This window comes from Leptidea sinapis, chromosome 10 (assembly GCF_905404315.1).
Source record: "Leptidea sinapis chromosome 10, ilLepSina1.1, whole genome shotgun sequence".
Classification (NCBI taxonomy): Eukaryota; Metazoa; Arthropoda; class Insecta; order Lepidoptera; family Pieridae; genus Leptidea; species Leptidea sinapis.
This window is the reverse complement of record NC_066274.1, coordinates 860,636-884,124: the sequence shown is the minus strand read 5'-3', so window position 1 is coordinate 884,124 and position 23,489 is coordinate 860,636. Positions and strand designations below refer to the sequence as shown.

The 23,489-nt window shown below is 34.3% G+C and overlaps 1 protein-coding gene across 4 annotated transcripts in view; it reads right to left on the bottom strand.

Moving 5' to 3' along the window:
- LOC126966517 (transcription factor Sp9) overlaps positions 1–23,489 on the bottom strand; it is a 124,378-nt gene that overhangs the window by 23,615 nt on the left and 77,274 nt on the right. The window contains exon 2 of one of the 4 annotated variants that reach the window (XM_050810637.1): positions 22,571–22,618. The exons of 2 other annotated variants lie outside the window; for them this stretch is intronic. In XM_050810637.1, the coding sequence (XP_050666594.1) occupies positions 22,571–22,618 (48 nt within the window). Of the gene's footprint in view, positions 1–14,265; positions 14,491–22,570; positions 22,619–23,489 lie in introns of those variants that run through there. One more of the 4 variants, XM_050810639.1, reaches the window with a different exon arrangement.

Below are 23,489 nucleotides of genomic sequence, written 5' to 3'. Positions count from 1 at the left end.
CTGGCTTACAAATTATTTGCAACAAAAATGCTTAAAACATATTTAGAATTCCTTCATTTCTTTCATTCTTACCTATCAAATTTCTTCCATATTTGCAAACATTTAATTTCGTGGATAACACCTTAATTTTCTGAAATATTAGTAGACATGTATGCTCTTTAAAATATCTGCTACAAAATACTGCAGCCATTTCGGAAGAAAGCAAACACACGTCTATATTAAATTTATAACCAAATACATAAACGATGCGGGACTGGTACCCGCTTCCTAAAATTTTGTATATCTAGTTCAGCTCAGACAACCTTAGAGAATTTATATAATTAATCTGAGAAGTGAGGGATGTCACTTTAAAAATAACAAATTGTTTTTTTTAGTAAGAAGCTAATAACAAAACAAATTCATTTATACATTATCTACTTATGCTAAGTATGTATAACATAGAGCTAAGTATCAACGCATTCAAGAAATGGCCACTTATTTTAAAGTACTCCACTGCGACAAATTGCAAACGGAAAATTTACAGTTAAAAGCCGGATGCGCTCGTAAATAGTTTGCAATTTCCGATCATTCTTATTACATATATAATAGGACGTGTGCGTTGGGTTGCTAATGTGTGGTGGGGGAATTGCGAATCTTTTGAAATGTTTCCCGTTTTCATTTGGCGTATTGTAAAGTTTAGTTTGCAATTGCAATTTTGTAAATAATTTTGATGGTTTTTTTTAATAATAATAATAATCCAAATGATTTGAGTTTTCTTTAGTGTTAATGCCTCGTATAGAGGCGAAACATGAATCTAATTGTTTAAAGACATATATTGGCGGAATTAACACTAAAGAAAACTCAAATCATTTGGATGATTATGATGTTTTTTATGAAAAAAAAACTTTCGTGTGTAATTTATGGAACGCGGGAAGCAAGTAGGTACAAATCTTGTAGCACTATAAGTAGGTACTTAACTAGAAGCAGGAATAAACCGTAAGGTGACATAAAAGATTTGAAAGAATTGTTTTTCAATTAAAGAAAAAGTGTGTGTGTACTTATTTATGTACGCACGCAACAAGTTCTTCTTTGGCGTAATAAAACAAATATTCATCCATAGATCCATAGACATAGATCCAAGTAGATAACGCAAATCCCTCTGTCCGTATGAAATCCAAGTGTGACCTTTTTTTGTACCTACTGTGACGTCGTTAAAAATGCCAGTGCTTCGAGCCCAACGTTTAGCCACTCACCTGATCATTAGTTGACGTTTTCAGTACATCAATAGTCGGTATTGCTTATTACTAAAATCGGCAATGTATTGTAAATCATAATAAAAAATAAAATAAAATCGTCAAAAGGAAGAGCATTGCTCCTCTTTTTTTCCGCTTTTTGACACTCGAAGTACATCCACTCGCGGCATCTATTTGGATCCATGTCTGTGGTAAAAATTCACTCTGAAAAATTTCCCCTAACGCCCCAAAAGAAGTATATAAACTACAAAAATAATTGCTGAATCACGTATTACGTCTTAGTATCATTAAAAAAGAACAGCCCGCACAGAGAGATTGTGTGTGATTCGTTCCGGTGATATGATAAGCTAGATTGGTTATTTGAATGGTGTGACCGCGAGGACCCAGCGGGCGGTATTGATGGGGCGCCAACACCGACCCATTGTGCGTCCCGAGTGCTAAACTAATTGTTAATATCGTGACGTTTAGTGACACTTGATTGAAGCCTTTTGTTGACAACCTATGTACAAGCAAGGAACGGATTGAAAAGAAATAACATTACAAGAATACAACGTTGTTAATACACGTTAGTAAAACGATAGGAATTTATTGCGAAAACTTAACAGATTGCAATTCAGATTTAAAAAGAATGCTGGTTGTCGTTTTAAGCAGATATATTCCAACATAGGTGTAACGGACAGCCCTTTGTGCAGAGGATGCATAGAGGCAGAGGAAACGCCTGAACACGTGTTTATGGAGTACAGTAGTGTGGTCGAACAAAAATACTCCAATCACCAGCATCGCTCCCGGATGCCTGCAGAAACTTATAAAGTCTGCTAGACTTCTGGAATGATCTGGACTGGTTGGAGTAAGAAGACATATAAAAACGCACAATGCCCCAATCAAGAAGCAAAGTGTGTAAACAGCCCAGCTAAACTAACTAACTAACTAAATTCCAACAAAGAAAATTATCAAACGTTTATTTAAAAGCTGCAACTTTACTTCTTCTCAGTGTAGTGTATGAGATCGAACGATTCGAGCAGCTGTAAGTGAAAATAATAAACTACCAACTAGTTAACCCCAACTATGCGAAAAATAGTATTTATAGGAACCAATTATGATTAAAATTGCGAATTAAACCAACCTTGTACGTAGGTTGATGATGCAGTGTCAATGAGTGCAGGAATTTTAGAAGTTCTCAGTATTTTCATACTATCATGATTTTCCTCAATTAATAGAGTTATTAGAGATTGGAGGGTTACGAAAACGCCGTATACTAACTACTAAAGTATATAATACTGATAGTAAATCTTTTTTATCCGGGCCTGCTAACTAATTTACTAACGAACTATGGATACTTTATAAATGTATACATTAAGCCAACTTACCTAACGTGACGCAAGATCGTGTCAACAAAGCGATAATTTCGTCACAAATGAGCATCCGTGTTGGTAGATCGCGATGACAGTAGAACAAAGAGTTGCGGCTCCACTTTCGGGTAGTAAGTATTAATTAGTGATGATGCGCCTTTGGAAATAACCTTCTCCGTTGTCAGGGCATCACATATTGACAGGGCGCGATGACGGACGCCGGCGCCGCTGTCCGATGACTTGCAACTTACCTTCATTACCAATAGCCTGGGCCGCGCCACTAACAAGCCAGGTTAATGCAATGAATTGCAAAACCCTCAAACCATCAAAACCCTTTTAAAACACAACAGATTCTGAACCTAATTGCAATCCAATAAAATTCATTTTCACGCAGCGTTTCCGAAGCTTACAGAAGCCATTCTGATGACATTAATGACTTCCAAATCCGACACTCGAGTCTCCAGAGAGCAATTCGAGGCTGTATTAGTTTCTGAAGATCATTCTTAATGCGTATCTGACTTCTACGAGTATTAGGCGCGGCATGATCAAACAATTCTTTATCTACAGTGGTGAGCGCACTCTTAATGATTTCCATGTTCCTTCCTGTTTATTAAAAATCTTACAAGATTCAGCCTCCACTTATGAATTTTTTGCTCATAATAAAATTACGATTCAATGTTTAATGTGTTTACATTAATTTCATTTCGAATTATCTTTTTATCTTCATTAGGTAACTCTCTCTTATGGGATATGATTTACGCAGGTTTTTGCCAAGAGCTACAATACGTCTTTTAATGGTTTCTCACATTCATCTGGATATTAAGTGCCTAAGTAACTAATGAGTTTATTCCCGTAAACCAGATGATTATATTTTCAATCTGATCTTGTAATGATTTATGATTTATGAGCTATAACTGTCCTTGGTCTCTTTGTATACAATCGGACTTGTTTACGATTCTAACAATGTTAAATATTGCATTTACTTTTTAATATTATTGTACTTCTGATGGTTATGTCATTTTTACAGCGCTTTTAAATAGGTAACGTGTATCTTTGATGACTCACACTCTATCTCGATAATGTTTGGGAAAATAAACAATGTCATTCTATAGTCGGGTATATCATTCGCAATTTGATAGCGGAACGACAAAAGTTTACGAAAATCTCTAAGAAAATAGCGATTGTATGAAATGTGCAGTCATTGATAGATTAACAGATGACGGATGATAACTATAATCTTGTAAAAAACGGATATATACGAAATCCACTACGTTTTAAGCAACTGTTGGCTTTCAAACTAAGCCGGACTATACTTCGTCGCCATAATGCAATAACTATTTCAAACTTATGTGAAATCCCAATGCACGGTTCATATTAAACTAAATTTCAATTTTTACATCCTCTTTGGGAAAAGTGTGCTTAAAGACAGCACACGTTCTGAATTCAACAAACGTAACCTTAATAAAAGTTTTCAATTACTGCTTATTGAACAATAATATTTTTAACAACTGGAGTAAATGCTGTAATTTATAGATATAGCAGTCCTATTATAATGTAATTTGCGGCATGTTCCATATTTCAGCTTTATTTTTATACGACGTGATATTATGTCTATTGTATAGAATGTCATTGAAACAATGATAACCTTTTAAGATTTCTGATAAACAATAATTAAATATGTTGATTACGATTCTAATTTTGTCTACCCTGACAAATCAAAATCAAATAGGGACGTATATATCTTCCAATATGTAGTATAGTTACAATACTACAGCAATACTTATTCTTAAAATGTTAAACTACAGTTGTGAGACAGGAGCTCAAACTAGGTGAAACCTGTTCTATGAGTCTCCTGGCCCCCCCAATCTTAATTAATTATATGCTACCTTGTGTTTAGTGTCTGCTTTTTCTTAATTTCTAATAAAAATAACGAGCCTGCAAAATATTCGAAGTAAATAATTATTAAAAGCCAGACTCAATTTTATAAAAGTGCAAAATTATACAATAACTATATCAGATAATATAAAAGTTGAAGCCAGCAGTAAAAAACTAGTTGTGGCTTTGACAGGAAGACCATGCGGTCCTGGTGGTCAATCCACTTTTATTTCTATCATGAATTATATTTCAATAAACCGCAGAACACGCTTTGAATAAATGTCCCATAAATATGGACAACTTCAATACCCTGAGAACGTAGATATTAAACGATGACGGCTTTATAAAAGATAGATAAAGAACGTAACAGTTAATCAAGTGTAGGTTATTTTAATAAAAATAATGAATACGATGAGTAGGACGTAGGAGTAAGGACTTACACCTGTTGGTAATTGATACGCAATGCCCATTACAATGCAGTGCCGTTCAGGATCCTTGAAAAACCCGAAAATTCTGAGCTGCACTACAATTGCGCAAGTGACTTTGAGACATAAGATGTTAAGTCTTATTTGCCCAGTAAAACTAGCTACGGCGCCCTTCAGACCAAACCACAATAATGCTTACAAGTAACATATTACTGTTTCACGACAGAAATAGGCACCTTTGTGGTACCCATAATCATGTTTTTTTTCTTCGAAGCCAATTTGGCTTTGTCCTCTAGATGGCCACGGAATTGGCAATCGCTCGAGATTTTGGGGTCTTTTTTAAACAAATGGGTTTTTTATTGGTAAACGTAATCTAGTCGGTATCCTGTCCATACAAAAGAAAAAAATTTGACCCTGGCCTAATGTGTCAAAAGATAAAGTGGAAATTCTTTGCTCCGGAGAGACCGAAACTGGCGGTAATTTTAAGTGCCGATGCTTATGCTATGTGTATTTTGCAAAATTAGCAAAATTGCGTGCCAAGTATCTAACTGAAACTCTACTACCCCACGCAGGCGAACACACGGGCTGGTTCTCGCATATAAAGAAAATACGCTCTACATGTTTCATAACCATTCAATACTCGTACGGCAAAAACTGTTACGTTCCTGCGCACTTTTTTGTCTTTGTATAGAGTGGTCGAATATATCTGTTCAACGCTATACCAACATTATTTGCCTTTATTCTATTAAAGGGGAATAGCACTTCCTAAAATCAGAAATCGAATGAGGGAATCCACACGGGATTACGTCATTTAGTCGATCGACTTACTCGGTGCCCAAGGAGAAGGAACTTTGATGTTTCAAACTTACAACGATTAAAAATTTACAGTATTCTAAGAAAATTTAATGGAAGTCGTCCAATTCGTTCTGAAGTTGCAAAGGTTGTTGTCGACTGTTCTTTCGACTCGTGTTCAGTGTGTTCTAGTTGCAATAGTCTATGGTTTGTGTTAATTTAAGCAATTAGTGTTGTCTTGTAGAATTTAATTATAATTAATTGTAATTAGGTACTTATTGTGACCGACTGACTGACTCAGCAACGTACAGACCAAGTCACAACATTAAAACTTATAAAAATATACAAAGATGACGTTACTGGTAGGATTTATGTAACCTCTAAAGGGATAAATAAGGGGAAGCACGGAAATTGGTCATTTGTAAAGTAAGAAGTAACAAGTAAATTTCAATAAACCTACTGCGAGATCGAATCCTAGGAGATCCGTAGGAGAACCGAAATCACCAACATAGCCCAATTGGTCGCGAAACTGAAGTGGCAGTGGGCAGGGCACATAGTTTGACGGACAGATGGCCGGTGGGACAGTAAAGTCCTTGAATGGCGACCACGTGCCGGAAGACGAAGTGTTGGTAGGTCCCCCACGAAGATTGACCAACGATCTGGTTAGGATCGCCGGAATACCTTGGATGAGGACAGCGCAGGACTAATAGTTGTGGAGATCTTCGGGGAGGCCTATGTCGACGTCTTCCGGCTGATGATCATGATGGTAGTTTAATGTTTTGAAGGAATTTTTTCCGTATAACAGTGTTTTTCAGAATTTTACCCCTGAGGGTGAATTAAGGGCTGCACGTTTTTATGGACAGAGCTTCAATTTTGAAAGAATAAGCAAAAGTGAAATGCGCTTGGGCACTAGCAAAGTTTGGGCTTTGCTACTTGTAAATACGGTTCAATCCAAATTTTAAGGATAATATCAAAGAGGAGGATGATAAATATTATTTTTAGTGAGTATGCGAATTTATGCAGCCGCTGTACCCAATGCATATTCAGTTCTTTTTATTTTTGTTTTAAACTTAATATACCTAAGTGTACCTACCTAAGAGTTATTTTGTTTCACCACTTTACATAGATTGTAATTATAATAATGAAACTGTAAATGTTGACTAAAAGAGTGACATTTTGAATAGGTAGGTAGTGAGTAAAACCAAAGAGGATGTAAATACTAACTAAAAATTGAAAGTTAGTTTAGTATGAAACGTGCAGTGATTTGACAAATGTAACTACAGTTTTATGGCAATGAAGTATAATCCGGATAAGTTTGAAAGCGAACAGTTGATTACAACGTTGAGGATTTTGGTTATCTCCGGTTTTTACAAGATTAAAGCCGTCATTTGTCAGTCTATCAATTACCAAATCATACAATCTGATACAATCACTTTTTTCATAGAGAGTTTCGCTAGGCTGCGTAAAACTATGACATTCAGTAGTGATACCTTTCAATATACAAAAAAATATAAATTTTGAGGAGTTAGGTACTAAATCTACCGCCATGACCTCAAAAATTTTCCATCTTGTTTTTACAAATCATAAAATATTTCTATTTCTACCAAAGTAATCGTAGTAAAAAGTTAAAAATGAACAATTGATATAGACTTGTTCAAACTTGGTAAAAGTTGATAAAACGTTGGTAAATCTAAGGTTTAACTGGATAACAGGGCTTTGACAGTAACATATAGGTTATAAACATATATAATTGCTTACCAGAAAGATCGTTTAAGGGCATTGTTGTTCGTTAAGACTGTCTTACAGTGCTCAACGAACGATGTATGCTCACATAAATAAATCTCTGAAGGGATAATGAATATGTTACTTTCAACACTTGTTCTATATTAACATTGGTTTCTTATTTCGTTCAAGATTTATAAATAGATTTCTGATAATTATTTTTAATTAACTGAAATTATCCAAATGTTTTGAATTTTCTTGAAAATTTCGTGTTTAGCCTCTACATAAGGTATCCTCGGGAAATGTTGACTGGCCAAACTCTGGCACGAGTCATTTCAAAAGCCGATAAAGATAATTGCATTGTTATTCTAGATAAAAATGACTAAGAAGAAAAAGTTAAAAATGTCATCTCAAAAATGTCAAAACATCTCCTGAGGATGCATCGTGTGGAGGCGAAACACGTGTCGAATTGTTTGAAGACGAATATTGGCGGAATTTACACTCAAGAAAACTCAAAACACGTGCATTATTATGGATTTCCGCAAAATAACGCCTACTGCTATAAAAATTATGTGAAATTAGTTTATAATACGATTGAAAAGTTTAAATGTAATGTTTTGATCGTTATAATTTCGTTGAAACTGTTGATTTTAATATGATTCTATACAGAAAGGTGAAGGTAACGGTAAGTGTCACCAGTTCAATGGTTTTTTTCCCATCTCAATAAAATGTCCAACAAGTCAAAATAAGTTTTACATAAGCACATAAGTGAATTTGCTAGAAACTGTCATAACCATAATATTAACACCAGGAATAGACATAAACTTATAATGCTTACCACTCGGCTATGTCGAGTTAGTATAGTATTTATGGGGTGATGTATAGGTATGCTTTTACAACGAGATTCCAGAAAATGTTTAAAAAAATTGATACCACAGATTGGGAATGGAGCGACCACCCTGAGGCTATTAAATAATGAGTTTAATTGTACGTTATTACTTTGTGAACATATTTTTTTATGAAAAAAAAGCCTGCCGAGTTTGTTGCGCCCGTTCTTCTCAGGTCTGAAGCCTTTTTTTTTGGAATGAGTGGTAGTTTTTGACTTTCAATAAGTGATGTCACATCCTATTTATATAAAAAAAATATTTGAATTTGAATTTCACTTCAAAATCCACCACCTAATACAGGTTCTCGTTTCTCTACCGAACCCAAAAATATTTTTAACCCATCATTAAGAATAGCACCAAAAGACAATGTCTAACAGTTGCTCGGAGCATTATTTACGCACGCAGTAAATATAACTTTCCCGACAGCTTAATTTAAATACCTTTTGTCAATGAACGGGTTAAACAGGCGATAAAAGAGATGAATCGCTTTTGGTGTCATGTCTCCGAAATGCCGCGGCTGACTTCCGAAAATATATTTTATTAATTGCTCGTATCTCGTGACAAATATTTTAATTAGATGTTGGTACAGATGTTAACAATATTTTAATCATTATTCAATACATACATATAAATAAAATTTGACTATCTGTTCGTAATATTGAAATAACTGTTTTTTACTATATGTATATGAATATATATAATACTGGTTCATACACCAAAATTACATTTTTTATAATTTTTGTCTGTCTGTCTGTCTGTTTGTTCTCAGAAATGGCTGGACCGGTTTTGACGGGACTTTTATTGGCAGGTAGCTGATGTAACAAGAAGTAACTTAGGCTACGTTTATTTTAGAGAAATAAAGTAATATTGCAATGTCCAAGAAACGGTCTAGCTCTAAAAATAATTTATACGGAAAAACAACGTTTGCCGGGTCCTCTAGTGTAGGTACGATATGTACTTTTATTACAATATAACAATACAAAACCACTTAAAACTGTTGACTTTAGATCATTTATACGTCTAGATAGACTGTGAAAGCTTTGAAAACGTGGAAAAACAATGAGGTTGATTGTTAACCCTATTTTGAGCAATGCACGCACACTTACATACAAATCGCAAATGTAAAACGCAGCTTGTCACGCACACTAAAGTAATAAACCCGGCCTGTTTTCATGGGCTTTCTAGCTGCAAGAGGCTCTACATAGACGATGTAGATACTCACGCACATTATTTGGTTGATGCATCACGTACCATACTTTATTGAAGTTATACTTCTTTAGGCGCGTTATGAAAATATGAGGAGAGTGAAAATTTAAGATGCGCGCGCATCACTGTAACAGGGTGAAGTTGGTTCCTAAAATTTTCTGACGTTTGCGACATTCGTTATTTTTTTTTGGTTTCTTCGTCCGTTATAAGAACAGGCAAAGGATTCAAGCCCGTACAGCCGTATTCGTTATTTAATAATTAATTATCAAAGCCATCGTTGCAAGATTTTACAATAATGTTCTTTCTACAAACGTAGAATAGCATGAGGAATAAATTATTTTAAGGATTTTTGCTGTCTCAGGCCAAAGAAGAATAACTTCTTGCGTGCATACATAAGTACACACACACTTTTTTTACTATATTTTACATATTTATAGCCGTAGGTGAAACGTTTATTCGTGGATTTTGCATAGACTTATAAAACACTGAAGCTTTTTTTGCCTTTTGTGTCTTGCCATTTTTCTCACTTATATTTAGTTCTTAGATGTAGATGCTAACTGAATAAAGTGATATTTTTGGATCTAACGAATCTGTTTCTTCGATAAAATTATTGATATAAAACATTGTCACAATGAAGCAACGTCACTACCACTATTCACGATGCAGTGGATCCCTGACAATTTTAGCAGCTTTGCGTTGCACGAGTCATGAGCTGCTCTGCATTGTAATGGGCAGGGCGTATCAATTAAGATCAGCTGTGCTTCCTGGTCGTCCAGTCACTTATTGTAATAAAAAAAAGGGCTATGACTGGGGCACCCTAATCATAACATAGATATATAGATTTTAATAGAATTTGGCAATGCCGTTGACCCTTCTGGGTAGGTAGGTACTTTAAGACATCCTTTAATCTTATGTGTCATTTTAACCGTTAATCTCTACTAATGTCAAAAGCGCTACAAAAAATTTGCTACGATCGAAAGTGACAGATCGCCGCCATTGTCATTTATGTCAAGTGAAGCAAATGTCATGTTTATTGAACGGAGTTGGATCTGTCGAATTATATGGCACTCGGCGCGGTGACAAAGCATCAAGCACCTTAATCCCCACAACAGCCATTTAGGGCCATTACAAATAAAAGTTTGTCGCTCGCCGGCTCTCTTCAATGCCACAATAGCTATTCACGAGGCTTCACGCTGGGACTGTGAATGGGCCAGTACCAAAAAAATCTATTAGACACGCATAATGGATTATATGTGATAGTAATGTGTAAGTTCCTGATTGACGCGCTTGTGTGCGCCCTTAGATTAAGGATTGGTCTCCGCTGTGCTCCAACTAGATACCGCACTACCTAAAAACAATAGCTTTTTTATTACAGCAACTATTAGTTGCTTGTGTGCGTGGCATCTTGACCACTCAATTGCATCTTTCAAACTTTGTAACATACGCTTCGTGTTATATTACATTGAAATTTAAAAAATTGAAATAAAATACCAAATAATTACTGATTATATCTGATCCCAGTGTCTCTTATTTCTTGTAGTATTCTTTATACAGTTTTACTACGCAACCCAGAATAAGTGGCACGTCAACGTCACACATTGCTCGAGACTGGCTCGAAAACGTCCACTTGGGCTTAGTATTAGATGCCGCACATTGCAACTAAGCCTGCGTTATCTAGATGGAGCGCAGCGGAGACCAATCGTTAATTTGAGTGTGCGCCGTAAGTTGGCACAACGGCTCCTATAATGTTAACTTATGTAATTTTACTTGATTTGGACACCATTACAAAATCTACTGATATGAGATTATCTTGTTGTTAAATATTATACATATCCTTGTTATTGATTTAAATGTTAATTTATGAAAGCAGGAATGAGTTTCTTGTCACTTCTTCTCATTCTTTAATGAACCTTCTCAAACTTTATCAGAGCGGTGGTCGATATCGAAAAACTATCACTTATGACATTCACAAGTGTCAATTCGTATTGACTCGAATGAATAAGGGAATATTGATTTCGTATAGGTACATAAGTACCTACACACACAATTTTTAAATGTTTATTTGAATTCGATCTCGTAGTTATTATCCTCTCCTGATATTTAAGAATCGTTCAGGATTCTGTGAATATTCTATGTTAGTACCTTTATACATTTCTACTACTAGAAAAAGAGTTTATCAGAGACTCAAAAGCACAATAACTTCGACTTTATAAGTGTTAAAAACTTGCAACAGGTCTTAATAAGGACCAACATCAACAACGGCGCCTTTTTCTGCCGTGAAGAAGTTATCTGAAGGGTGCCGTAGCTAATGAAATTACTGGGCAAATGAGACTTAACATCTTATGGCTCAAGGAGACGAATCGCTCAGAATTTTAGGGGCTTATCCAAGAATTCTGAGTGGCACTGAATTGTAATGGGCGGGCGTATAAATTACCATCAGCTGAACGTCCTGCTCATCTCGTTCCTTATTAAAATAAAATAAATACATATGATAAATACATTCTAGAAACGAACATACTCTAAACTTAAAGTCTGGCAACACATCTTTTGACCCCTAGTGTTGCGGATGTCCATGTGTGGTTGCGTCACCATTTTCCATCACATTACCTCCTCCCCACTTATATATGAAAAAAACTACACACAGCAATAACTCTTATATCGCAAATTAAATCAAAATAAATGAAAGTAAATTGATTTCACAATAAATTTAATCGATCATTGTATAGAGAGGCAATAAAAGTTCTATTAAATCAATTCTATTAGAGGTATCAATCAATCTGGTGAAGAACAATGCTGTATTGTTCTCTTTCTTCAATGCAGATATCTCCAGTTGCATCAAATCAAAGTAATAATTTTATATGATGACAATTCTATTGCAGTGATGGATTGGTTTGCAAATAAAAGATATATTTAAACACTCCAAAATGCTCTTTCATTGCAGATTATAATCATTATGTTCTTTTAGTGAAAGAGCTTCATCGCAAATGTTGATATTTTAAGAAGACTTGTTGTTTTCTAAAATCGATGGAGTAAATTTATTGGAATTTTTAAAGTTATACTTCTTAAGGCGCGTTATGAAAAAATGATGAGAGTGAAATTGTAAGATGCGCGCGCATCACTGTAACACAAAAGTTACAGGTTGAACTTGGTTCCTAAAGTTTTCTGACGTTGCGTCATTCGTTATTTTTTTTTTGGTTTCATCGTCCATTGTTAGGACAGGCAAAGGGTTCAAGCCCATACAGCCGTATTCATTATTTAATAATACATTGTCAAAGCCATCTTTGCAAGATTTTTACAAAATTGTTCATTCTAAAAACGTATATATCACGCGAAATAAATAATTTTAGTGATTTTTGCTTCTATAGGTCAAAGAAGTATAACTTCTTGCATGCATACGTAAGTACACAAACTTTTTTTTCGGGCAAGGGATAAAAGCCCACCGCCTACCATGTTGGTAAATAGCAATAGAATAGAAATATATTTATTCCCCACAGGCAGTTAAAAAACGTTACGAAGTTACATCAGTTCGTAAATGGACTTGTGATATGGAGAGAAGAATTGATAAGAAACTCCCATTCCATATTTAAATCATAGAATAATAAAATTGCTTAACCTCCTTAATGTAATACTATTGAAGGTGGTCTGCGCAAAAGAGAGATTATCTAATATATACAATTCTCATGTGTGTGTTTGTAGTTAAACTCCTTCGAAACGGATTGACCGATACTCATGAAATTTTGAGTGCATATTGGGTAGGTCTGAGAATCGGACAACATCTATTTTTCATCCCCCTAAATGTTAAGGGTGGTCACACGTATTTTTTTTTTAATTTGTTTGATTATGAGTCAGCATTAAAAAATACATACAACTTCAAATTTTCACCCATCTACGATCAACAGTTACATTTATATCGCGATTTTAATATCGGCAATACAACGTTTGCTGGGTGAACTAGTCTTATATATAATCTGCTATACCTACTTATAGTGAAGCTTTCTTTCTCAAAAAAACTTTAAAATATTCCTTAAATATGTACTCAGTGTCTCCTAGCATACCTCCTGTTTGGTATTTTATTTTTTAATCGAATACCAAGACCTCTTTTTTATCATAAAGCCCTAATACACGGTACAGTCTATTTCTTCTTGAATAGAATGATTTCAAATCAATATTAATTAATTTGAAATGAGTTAGATTTTATAAAATTTTAATTTAAAAAGAAACCTTTTTTCATACCTTATTTGTATGCAAATTAAGTCAATTGAAACTCATTTGATTTATAAAAAGTTTATAATTATTAGATGTTTTCCGCAATATCATTAGAACAATAAAACAGATTCACTAAGAGATAATAATCTTTATCTTAATGTTTTTAAAGACTAGAATCCAGCCAAAATTAGATTAAGATAAGATTAAGATAAGAGAAGATTCTTATAAATCCCGAAACTAATACAATGCATTTAATCATGTTTATAATTCTCTTAATTTATATATTTTTCAATTCAGGCAATCAGACTCTAATCTCTAACTCCAGTATAAGAAAACTGAATAGTTACATACTTAATAAAGCTTAGAATAAAAATTATTCAAATGATATAGACACCGACGGAGGCAGTATTAGTAAATTGTAAATCTAGAAATGAACAAATAAATAAACAGGTAACTATTACCTCCACAGCATCATTATTTAAAGAAAAATAAATATATATACAGGTTGAATCTGGAAAAAAACCTTCGCAGAACAACTTTCAGAACAGCAAAAATTAGAAAATTAACTTACAATTGTTTTGTTCGGCGGCGCCGCAAACGGCGCGTACATATCGGTGATCATTGTCCACAGATAAAACAAATCACAAACACATTCCCAAATACAACTGGCAGATAAGAAACAAAAACTTTTGACATAAATTCAAATATCGAACGACAGTCCGTCAGCTGATAGCCGCACTGTTTGTGAGGACCGTAGAGTATAGAGCGACTCAGCTCACGTGACGGCGGCGTAGGAGCGACGGTCGAGCATTGGCCCTCTTGCGGACGCGCTTGCGGGCGATGGGCGGTTTCTATACATACTGCCTCTTACTTAGCCCCGCCCACGCGAAGCCCCGCCCCCAAGGTCGTATCGATCGCGTGCGAGCTCTAGACTCCATTTTATTTTGATTCTTGATTTGCATAAACTTTTTCTTTAGACATGCTTGTTTTGAACTCTTATTCTGCTCGATAAAATTAGTAAGCTTTTAGGTAGATAAGTACTTATCATTAAGGGATATCTTTGTGAGGACCGTTTTAATATTTAAGGCTCTATATAACAAGCTTATCTCAACAAATTATTCATCGTAGTACCGTTAGTTAGGTATATATTTCCCCCGTTACTTAGATATATATCTTTGTCCCTCCATCAAAATGGATTTCGTTTTGGGCCACGTTGTCGAAATTTAATTCTCTCTTATATATTTTCATATCTTCATATATCAATCAATATAATAGGTACCTATAGGTACCTACGTAACATAATAATGTTATCATAATAAAAATAATATTATAAATGCAAATATCAGTTTTTTTCTACGCTTTCTCGGCTAAACCAACCATTAAATAGATAATCATTTTTCATAAGATTTTTGTACACACATTGTCAGGGGTATCAAATGTGACATATAAAAAAAATCTTTCCGAATGAAAAAACATTGGTCTGTATAATTGTCTGATATCTATGAAAAAAACCTACTTGGGCCCGACAAGTGCAAAAAAATATTTTTTTTAGTATTAAATAGTAAACTTTAGAATTTTGAAATGTTTATATGATCCGGTACCTATAAATATGTTATTTTCAATTCAATTATATTGAGGATATAAACGGGAATGATGCTACGGATAAAAGCTAGTTAATATTGATATATGTAGATATAAACACGAAAACAGTATCATAAAAGTTAAACTAAAAATTTCTTTAGGTTATTAAATAATTTTATGAAAAAGACATTTCACATTAGATATTTAAGTAAGTATATAGATTAGTTATTTGTTATCAGTAAAACGCCGTATTTCGAAAATGTCGAAATTCGTATCATTAGGTATTTAAGTAAGTAGATACTAGTGGGTAGGTTTGTTATTATATATTTTAATATTATTTTTAACAACAGGATTGTTTTTGATCTTGGCTTATAAGCTTGTTTTATATATGAAACAACAACGCTCCTGTTATTCCTCTGGTGTTACAGGAGAATGTGGGCGGCTGGGACGCTAAACACCAGGTTAGCTAATACAGGAATCCGATTTTTGAGGATAATTCAAGTAGGATTTCACATTTACCTACATTTAAATAAAAGTCTGTAGCCATTTTATGACAAGCACTTTTCAATGGTTGTTTCATTGAATCATCTTGGAATGAACTAAAGAGAATAAAAATAAGATAAATTTAAATTCAAATTCAAAATCATTTTATTCATGTAGGTCACGGAAATAACACTTATGAATGCCAAAAAATAAAAATATTTTTTCTTATTGAATTTACCGCTATTTCGTAAAGGGTTTAGCTAATGAGAAGAAGTAGCAAGGAATTCATTGCCACTTTTTTAAATCAAGATTTAAAAATTAATTGTTTTACAATTAATACACACCGTTAATATTAGTTATATGAAAATTTTGATATACGTCTTCCCTGTATACTTCTAACTAGCCATTATTATATCAAAGCACACCATCTTTAGAAAAAGTCGGCACTTAAGTCACATTATGTGTTAACCCTCCCTTTCACAACATCTGTTGTCAACCCTAATCTTGGCCTAACGGACCAACAAGGTGCTAAACATAATGAAACAACCAGGACCCTAACACGATAAAATAATTTCATTTTTTTCTAATAATAAAAAATAATGGCGCCTCAACATATCTACAAATTCTAAGACAATTTGAACATAAGCTGGTAATAGTTTTTTAACACGCAAGACCGCAACTTTTTTATTTAACCAATATTAATAATTATTACAGTGTGTTAAAGACTAAAATAGCTTGATAGATTTTCTTAATGACAGGAGTTATGGGGTTACAATCAAGTTCATATTTCGTTGCTGGATACACCGGTGGGGGGATAAAAGGCGTGTTCGGGATAACGAAATAAAACGCTCCGAACTCATCGGCCGTGCGAAAATGTAATAAACAATTTAATTTGAACGCGAAACTCATGCTGAGATGCAAAATTGGTGTGGGTGTGAGAACAGAATCAAATTATAAACATATTTCACTGGCTATCCGACATACGGGACTTTTTCTACAAATTTCTAGAATTAGAGTTGAAATTGGTAGTGTTTTTAATGGCAGTCTGTGAAGTGTTAACACCACACTCTTTAAAAACAGACTCAAAACTGGGTACGATTGATCAATTCAGTGTTCAAAATAGAGACAGACTTTAGATCAGTGATAGACTGCGACAGCTATGAAAGCGTCAAAAAAATGAGGTTCACAGTTAACTATGAATTAACTATTTACTTTAACTGTATATTGAGCAATACACGCATATTAACACAAAATCACATACAAATCGCGATTGTGAGACGTAGCTTGTCATGCACACTAAAGTAATAAACCTGGCCTGTTTTCATCGGTTGTCTAACAGCAAGAGGCTCTATCTAGATGTATAAAATTCAAAAACACTTTATTCATGTAGGTCACGGAAATGAGACTTATGAATGTCAAATAAAAAAAAAATCTTATTGAATTTACCGCTACTTCGTAAAGGGTTGAGCTAATGAGAAGATGTAGCAAGAAACTCATTGCCACTCTTTTAAGTCAAGATTTACATTTTAATTGTTTTACAAATCATTTCAATTACAATATATGCAAAGTGACGCAACAAAAATAATCAAATGACAAAGAGTGAAAGGCTCACACGAGTAAGTCAAAAAATTATAATAATAATATAATCGTGTGTTATAACTATATAACCAACTATTAAGTGAGTCTCACGCACATCAATTTACAGCTAGCATAAAAATACACAATCTTGACCTTTGGATACTTATAACAATAATTTATCTAATTAACACAAACCAGATTAGACTGGCAATTCTTGATGGAGGCCTTTACCTACTAAAAATTAGTTTTTCAAAAGTTCTAACCCTACCAATTAAAATTTGTAACTCTTTATTGCAAGAAATATTTATTTATTTAATGGCAAATAAATGAATGTGCAGAATATAACACACATCAGGAGATATTGCTGTCGGATATGTGTGTTATAGAAATCGGAAACAGGCGACGCCGGTACTAGAGAAACTAATGTCGTTTTGATTTTCAGATACAGCTAAGGATAAGGTTTGCCAGATGAAATAATTTATACAAACTGCTTAAGGGTAAGAGGATAGACCGCATAATACTGTAACAAGGAGTTCTAATCCGCATATAAGAACTCATTGTTCTATGGTTGGCCGTCAAGCTAAAGAATTAGATTATATTCTAAATTTAAATATTGACGCGGATGAGAAGACAATCGGATAGTAACAGAATAGAAATGATGAGAAGTGAAAACGGTCAACCTTTAGTCTAATATTTAATATTTATAATTAATATGTTTAACAGAAAGTGAAGGTGAATATAGAAGTATTAACGGAGTAACATTGTTTTATTAAACCACGATTGCGTGTGTGAGGGAGGACCCACACTCTAAAGTACCTACAGGGCTGCTTTATAACCGATATGTACGCGATCGAACATAAAAAAGAATGCATTAAAAGTAGAATTTTATTTTTAAATATGGAATGGTTGTTCTTGTATAAAGTTCGTTGTGATTTTTTTGAGCTTTGATTTATTTCATGTATTATTAAGTCATTAAATAACATCAACTTATAATAAAAAGCCTCGAATTCTTCTTAAACCAATATGAAGTATATATTTAGTTGTTTGATAGGTATATATCTGGAATTGAATTTGGGGAAATAATCGTATAATCTCAATGAATTATAATCTCACAAAATTACAGATTAACAGTTTTATTGAATCTAAAACCATTTACTTTCACTTCAACGAGAATTTTCGGACAAGTAAGACCATCTCTAGATGGTAAAAGATACGCCCCCCCCCCATCACAATACAGTTCCGGTCAGGATTCTCGAAATCAGAAAATCTAAGCGGCCCCAAAATGATCACCCTCGTCATCTTAAGACATGAGATGGTAAGTCTTAGTGGCCCAGTAATGTCACCAACTACGGTGCCCATACTCACACCCAGTTGCTTATATTATAATTACAAAGATATCATTTCAAGTAGGTAACCCTACCGAACATGACACACAATTTAATACCATATTTATGGACAAATATTATTCTTGAAACTTGCTTTTGTGCCCTATTGCACAAACATATTTTATATAAACATGTTCGAATCCCGGTAGGTGCAAAGATTTATATGATGAATTTTGGATATGGATGTTTGTTTCCGAGTCATGGATGTTTATATGTATTTATGTATGTTTTAGTAAATATATCGTTGTCTTGTACTCATAGTACAGGCTATGCCTAGTTTGGGTCAAAATAATTTGTGTAAAAGTGTGTCAATATTTATTTATTTATTTATATAATGCACAGAGTAAAATAAACATACACACACGCACAACGCGTACTAACACACCTACCTACTAACCTAACCTAAACACTAATCAGTATATTTTCTAAGTTATATATATATATACGAAAGCCAATGATTATGATTATTTAAAATTTTTGCAAACAAAAACCTTATAAAAACCTTACTATAATACACAACCTCGGAGTCACAAAACCTTCTAATAGGCTCTTTCAAAACCCTCAGTAGATTTACGTTTACATTGAGGGTGCGAGAGGTTTTATGGCCACTCCACGTGTGTGCAATGAATTTCCTTTTAACGTACTTTCAACAATGTTGAAGGAGATATATAATATGTATTTGTTAGAGGTATGTTCGAATGATCAGAAGAAAGGGCATGATGATATGAATCAAATAATAAATGGTTTTAAGCATAAAAGGTTTAAATTTTTGGAAATATGAATCAGTTTTGATTTAATTATTGAAATTAATAAGATATTCATTACAATACAGATTTTGAAACCCTTATTCTAAAATTAAAAGCCTAAGTTACGTCTTATACTTACTTATGTCACCTTGATGTGTTTACAAGCGCTACCAACGTTATGAACTGTCATAAGACATTTGACATTTTTGACATTATTTGACATTTTTAAGTTCACGATATATGATTGATTAGATTAGACATCTCAATTAATTATAACAGTTATTTAACTACTTACTTTGTTAGTATTGTTTTATATGATTATAACTATAATTTTAGAAATAACTTTAATAGCAAATTGTATTCAATTCTTTGGTTAACTTGGTTCGTGTAAGTTAGTTGGCACTGCAGTAGTGCCAACTAACAGTTGGTAGTATCATCACTGTGACTGTCGTGCCCTATATAAGCCAGAGCGCTCAGTTCGAGAGAACATTAATAGCAAATAGCCAGGTTTTCCCAGTTTCCTGGATTTTCCCCCACAAACCTTATATATAGCTTTTTAACCATAATAAAGTTTTATCCCTCAACACGTAGATAGGGTTGTAGAAATAAGTTTTCTGATACCTACATATATAAGGGTTAATTGTAAATTGCTTTAATAAGTAGATTATAAATAATTTTGTATATATCTTATTAACAAATACAGAAATTTGAAATTTTTGATTTTTTTTTCGAGAGAACATTACTTATTGCGAATGTGTAAGGGGTAACGCTGCCAAAATTGTATTGAGTCATTTATAATTATTATTATTGGAAATAGTAAAATACAGATTTTCTATTTTAAGTGCGTTTAAATTACCAACCCTTTCTACACTATTATTACTTATAAGCCAGAAATATGTAATAACACAGACAGAGACACAGTCAAATATATTTCAATTAGTTTTCTAGTGTAAGTATGTACAAATTCAAAATCTAAGTTATTTGAAGAGCAACAACAATAGATCCTTCAACTTAATTTACGTAGCTTAGAACGTCATATCAATAGATCTGTACATTCGTACATAATAATTTCAGTATAGTATTTGCAGTCGACCACACAGGACTTACAGAAAGCTGCCTGGAGGCTTTAGGGCGCGCGCCGAATACATTGAATCGTAATCTCAACTCAATGCATTGCATTGTGGCAAAAGTTATGCAAGTTTCTGTCGGTAACATTTCAATTGTGCCATACATGATGCATTCAGACGTACATTATTCAAATGACTTCCTCTTATTCTTATATCCTTATATGATATAGAACGCAGGCCATTTTAAAGACCCTCTATTTTCAGCAATGAACGCACACTTACACAAAGCGATATACAATTCGCGAGTGTAAGACGTAGCTTGTCACGCACACCTAAGTAATAAGCCTAGCCTGTTTTCATTGGTTGTCTAGCAGCACGAGGCACTATCTAGACGTATAAATTTTCTAAGAAATTTTCAATCGTAGGGTTAGAAGTGAAAACTTATGAAGTTTCCACTGAACTGCATCACAAACTTGTAAACATAATTTTAGGCACTTAAAAAAATATTTTAGAAATTAGTTTTTATTGGACATTATTTTACCAACGTATTAATGTAGTCATCAGTATCATATTTTATTTATTGGGCTGTTTTATATAAAAAAGAACGATTGTCATCGCGGCGGGAATACCATTTAGCTCCAGCTCCAATGGCGGCTTTCTTAAGGCAAGTCTTAAGTAAGCAGAAAACACGCAAACATGGTGTTTTCAGACAAGTTTTGTGGTGAAAGTATAGCATTTCGAGCCATGAACACTACTTAATCCTGTTACACATACCCTTAAGTCTTATTTGTAGGTTGCTAATGCTTGCTGTTGGTTATAGTTAACATTGCCAAGCCTTTTTGAACCACCACTTTTCTTTGAAGTTAGACAAGTTTTTTGGCATGGCGTGACGCATTTTTTTGGTACTTCTCTCAGAAAAGTTATTCTTATAGCTTGCACTTTTTTGTGTAGGTTCATTTATTCAGATTAGTAGTAACGAGGATTGTAAGCATATAAACTGTTTCCCCCGCAAGAATTTTGAAAATATTGGCTTTGTTACATAGATGGCGGGCCGGCAGCCGTGAACTCATATCGCTCAAGGTCGCTGGCATTTAGTGTCGCCTTGAGAGAGCGGAAATCCTTGTGGATGACTTCATTAAATGCTGGCATGACCACTGATGGGGCCTGCCGATATTTGGCAGGATAGCCCAAAAACATCTACTTGCATGCCGTTTTTGATTTTATTTCATATGTTAGCATACCTAACACCTCGACTTATCAGCCTCAACAGACATGACATCCGAATAATGGTTGGCACCCTAACGGGTCACACATCACTAAACAAACACCTTTTCACAATCGGCGTAACCGACAGTCCTAAGTGCAGAGGTTGTCTGACCGAAGACGAAACGGTCGCTCACGTAATCCTGGAATGTGCGGGGGTGGCCAACCAACGGGCAAAAACCTTAACCAATACGAGGTCGCTTCAGGAAGTCTGCGAACACCCCAGGAATGTTCTGAACTTCTGGAAGGAGCTGCGCTGGTTGGAGTAACTGGCCATTTCTGCACGCAAAATGGACCCATGCTAGTGGTTTAATTGCGGAAACAGGAGCCTCTATACCATACGATACCATACCTAACACCTCTACCAACCTATAATCTATGCGGACGGATGAATCTACTAGACTTTAATAATTTAACTTTATTTACTTAACGTTATTCTCTTGAGGTTTTTTTTTTTACTACTGTTTATTGTAACTAACACACTAACACACGTCGAATTGATTGAGTATTTTTTTACATATTTGATGGTGGTAAATTATAATAGACACATACAAACATACACACACAGCCTCGCTCCACGAAGTCATGCCTAGAGGCAGTTCCGTAGGGGAAGAAGGGGTTGACGCCAGAGGAGGTCTTTTAGTCGGTATGGGTGTAGTCATGACATCGAGTCAGACATACCCAGGTTATTATACCCTGATGCTTTAAAAATCACACACACACACCGTAATTTTTGAACTAAGTGAATGAATTTTGCGTAAAGACATACTTACTAAAATTTTCATGTCCTTGTGATCCGTAGATACAGGGTCGATACTAACCTGTGAAAATAGAAATTCCCAATCAATAATTATTGACAAACAATTAATTTACAAACATAATACTAAAAGCAGACGAGAATCATTTTTATAGGATAATAAAAGGTATTAAGAATTAACTGTTAATAATTTACTATAAAAATAAACTATAGGATTAAAATTCATTAATATTAAAGTGACATCCCTCACTTCTGGGATTAAGTAAACAAATTTGCCACAACCTGAGAGTGGAAAAAGACCTATCAAGATTTACATTCGATGTGTCACTCCGATGGTTGTTTACATTGGCAAGATCCCCTCGGATGGAACCTGAGAGGCACAGGTTGAAGTCTCGCATCGTCAAAAAAAAATTGGTTACAAAAATTTGTAAGGGATTCAGTTTTAAAATAATCATTTTATATTCATTGACCTATCACGATATCTCCGGAACCATAAAACCAGGAGACTTGAAATTTGGTAGAAATATTCCTTTCGTGGAGAGAACGGAATTTACGAAATTTATTGAAGTTTTTTTTTATTATGAATAGAACAACGTCTGTCAGGTCAGCTAGCTATTAATGCATCAAATATCAATCAAGCAAAAAACAATAATAATCTATTTAACATGATAGCGACCATAATGTTAATAACATGCAAAACATCGAATAGCTCTCCTATTATAACGTCTAATGGACAAAAACAAAAACTAATTAGAAAGTCCCTAAAAAGTTAATATCATAAGTCGGTGCGTACACAAGCGAATTTAATTTGGAGCGTTTTTAATTATGGCAGGAGATTTGGAGTCGGTGGGTTTCGGCGCCGATCGGCCGGCGCTCTGTAATTATGTGCTCCGTAATTGCGAGACCTTAGCCTTACCCTCGGTGCTACGTCGCAC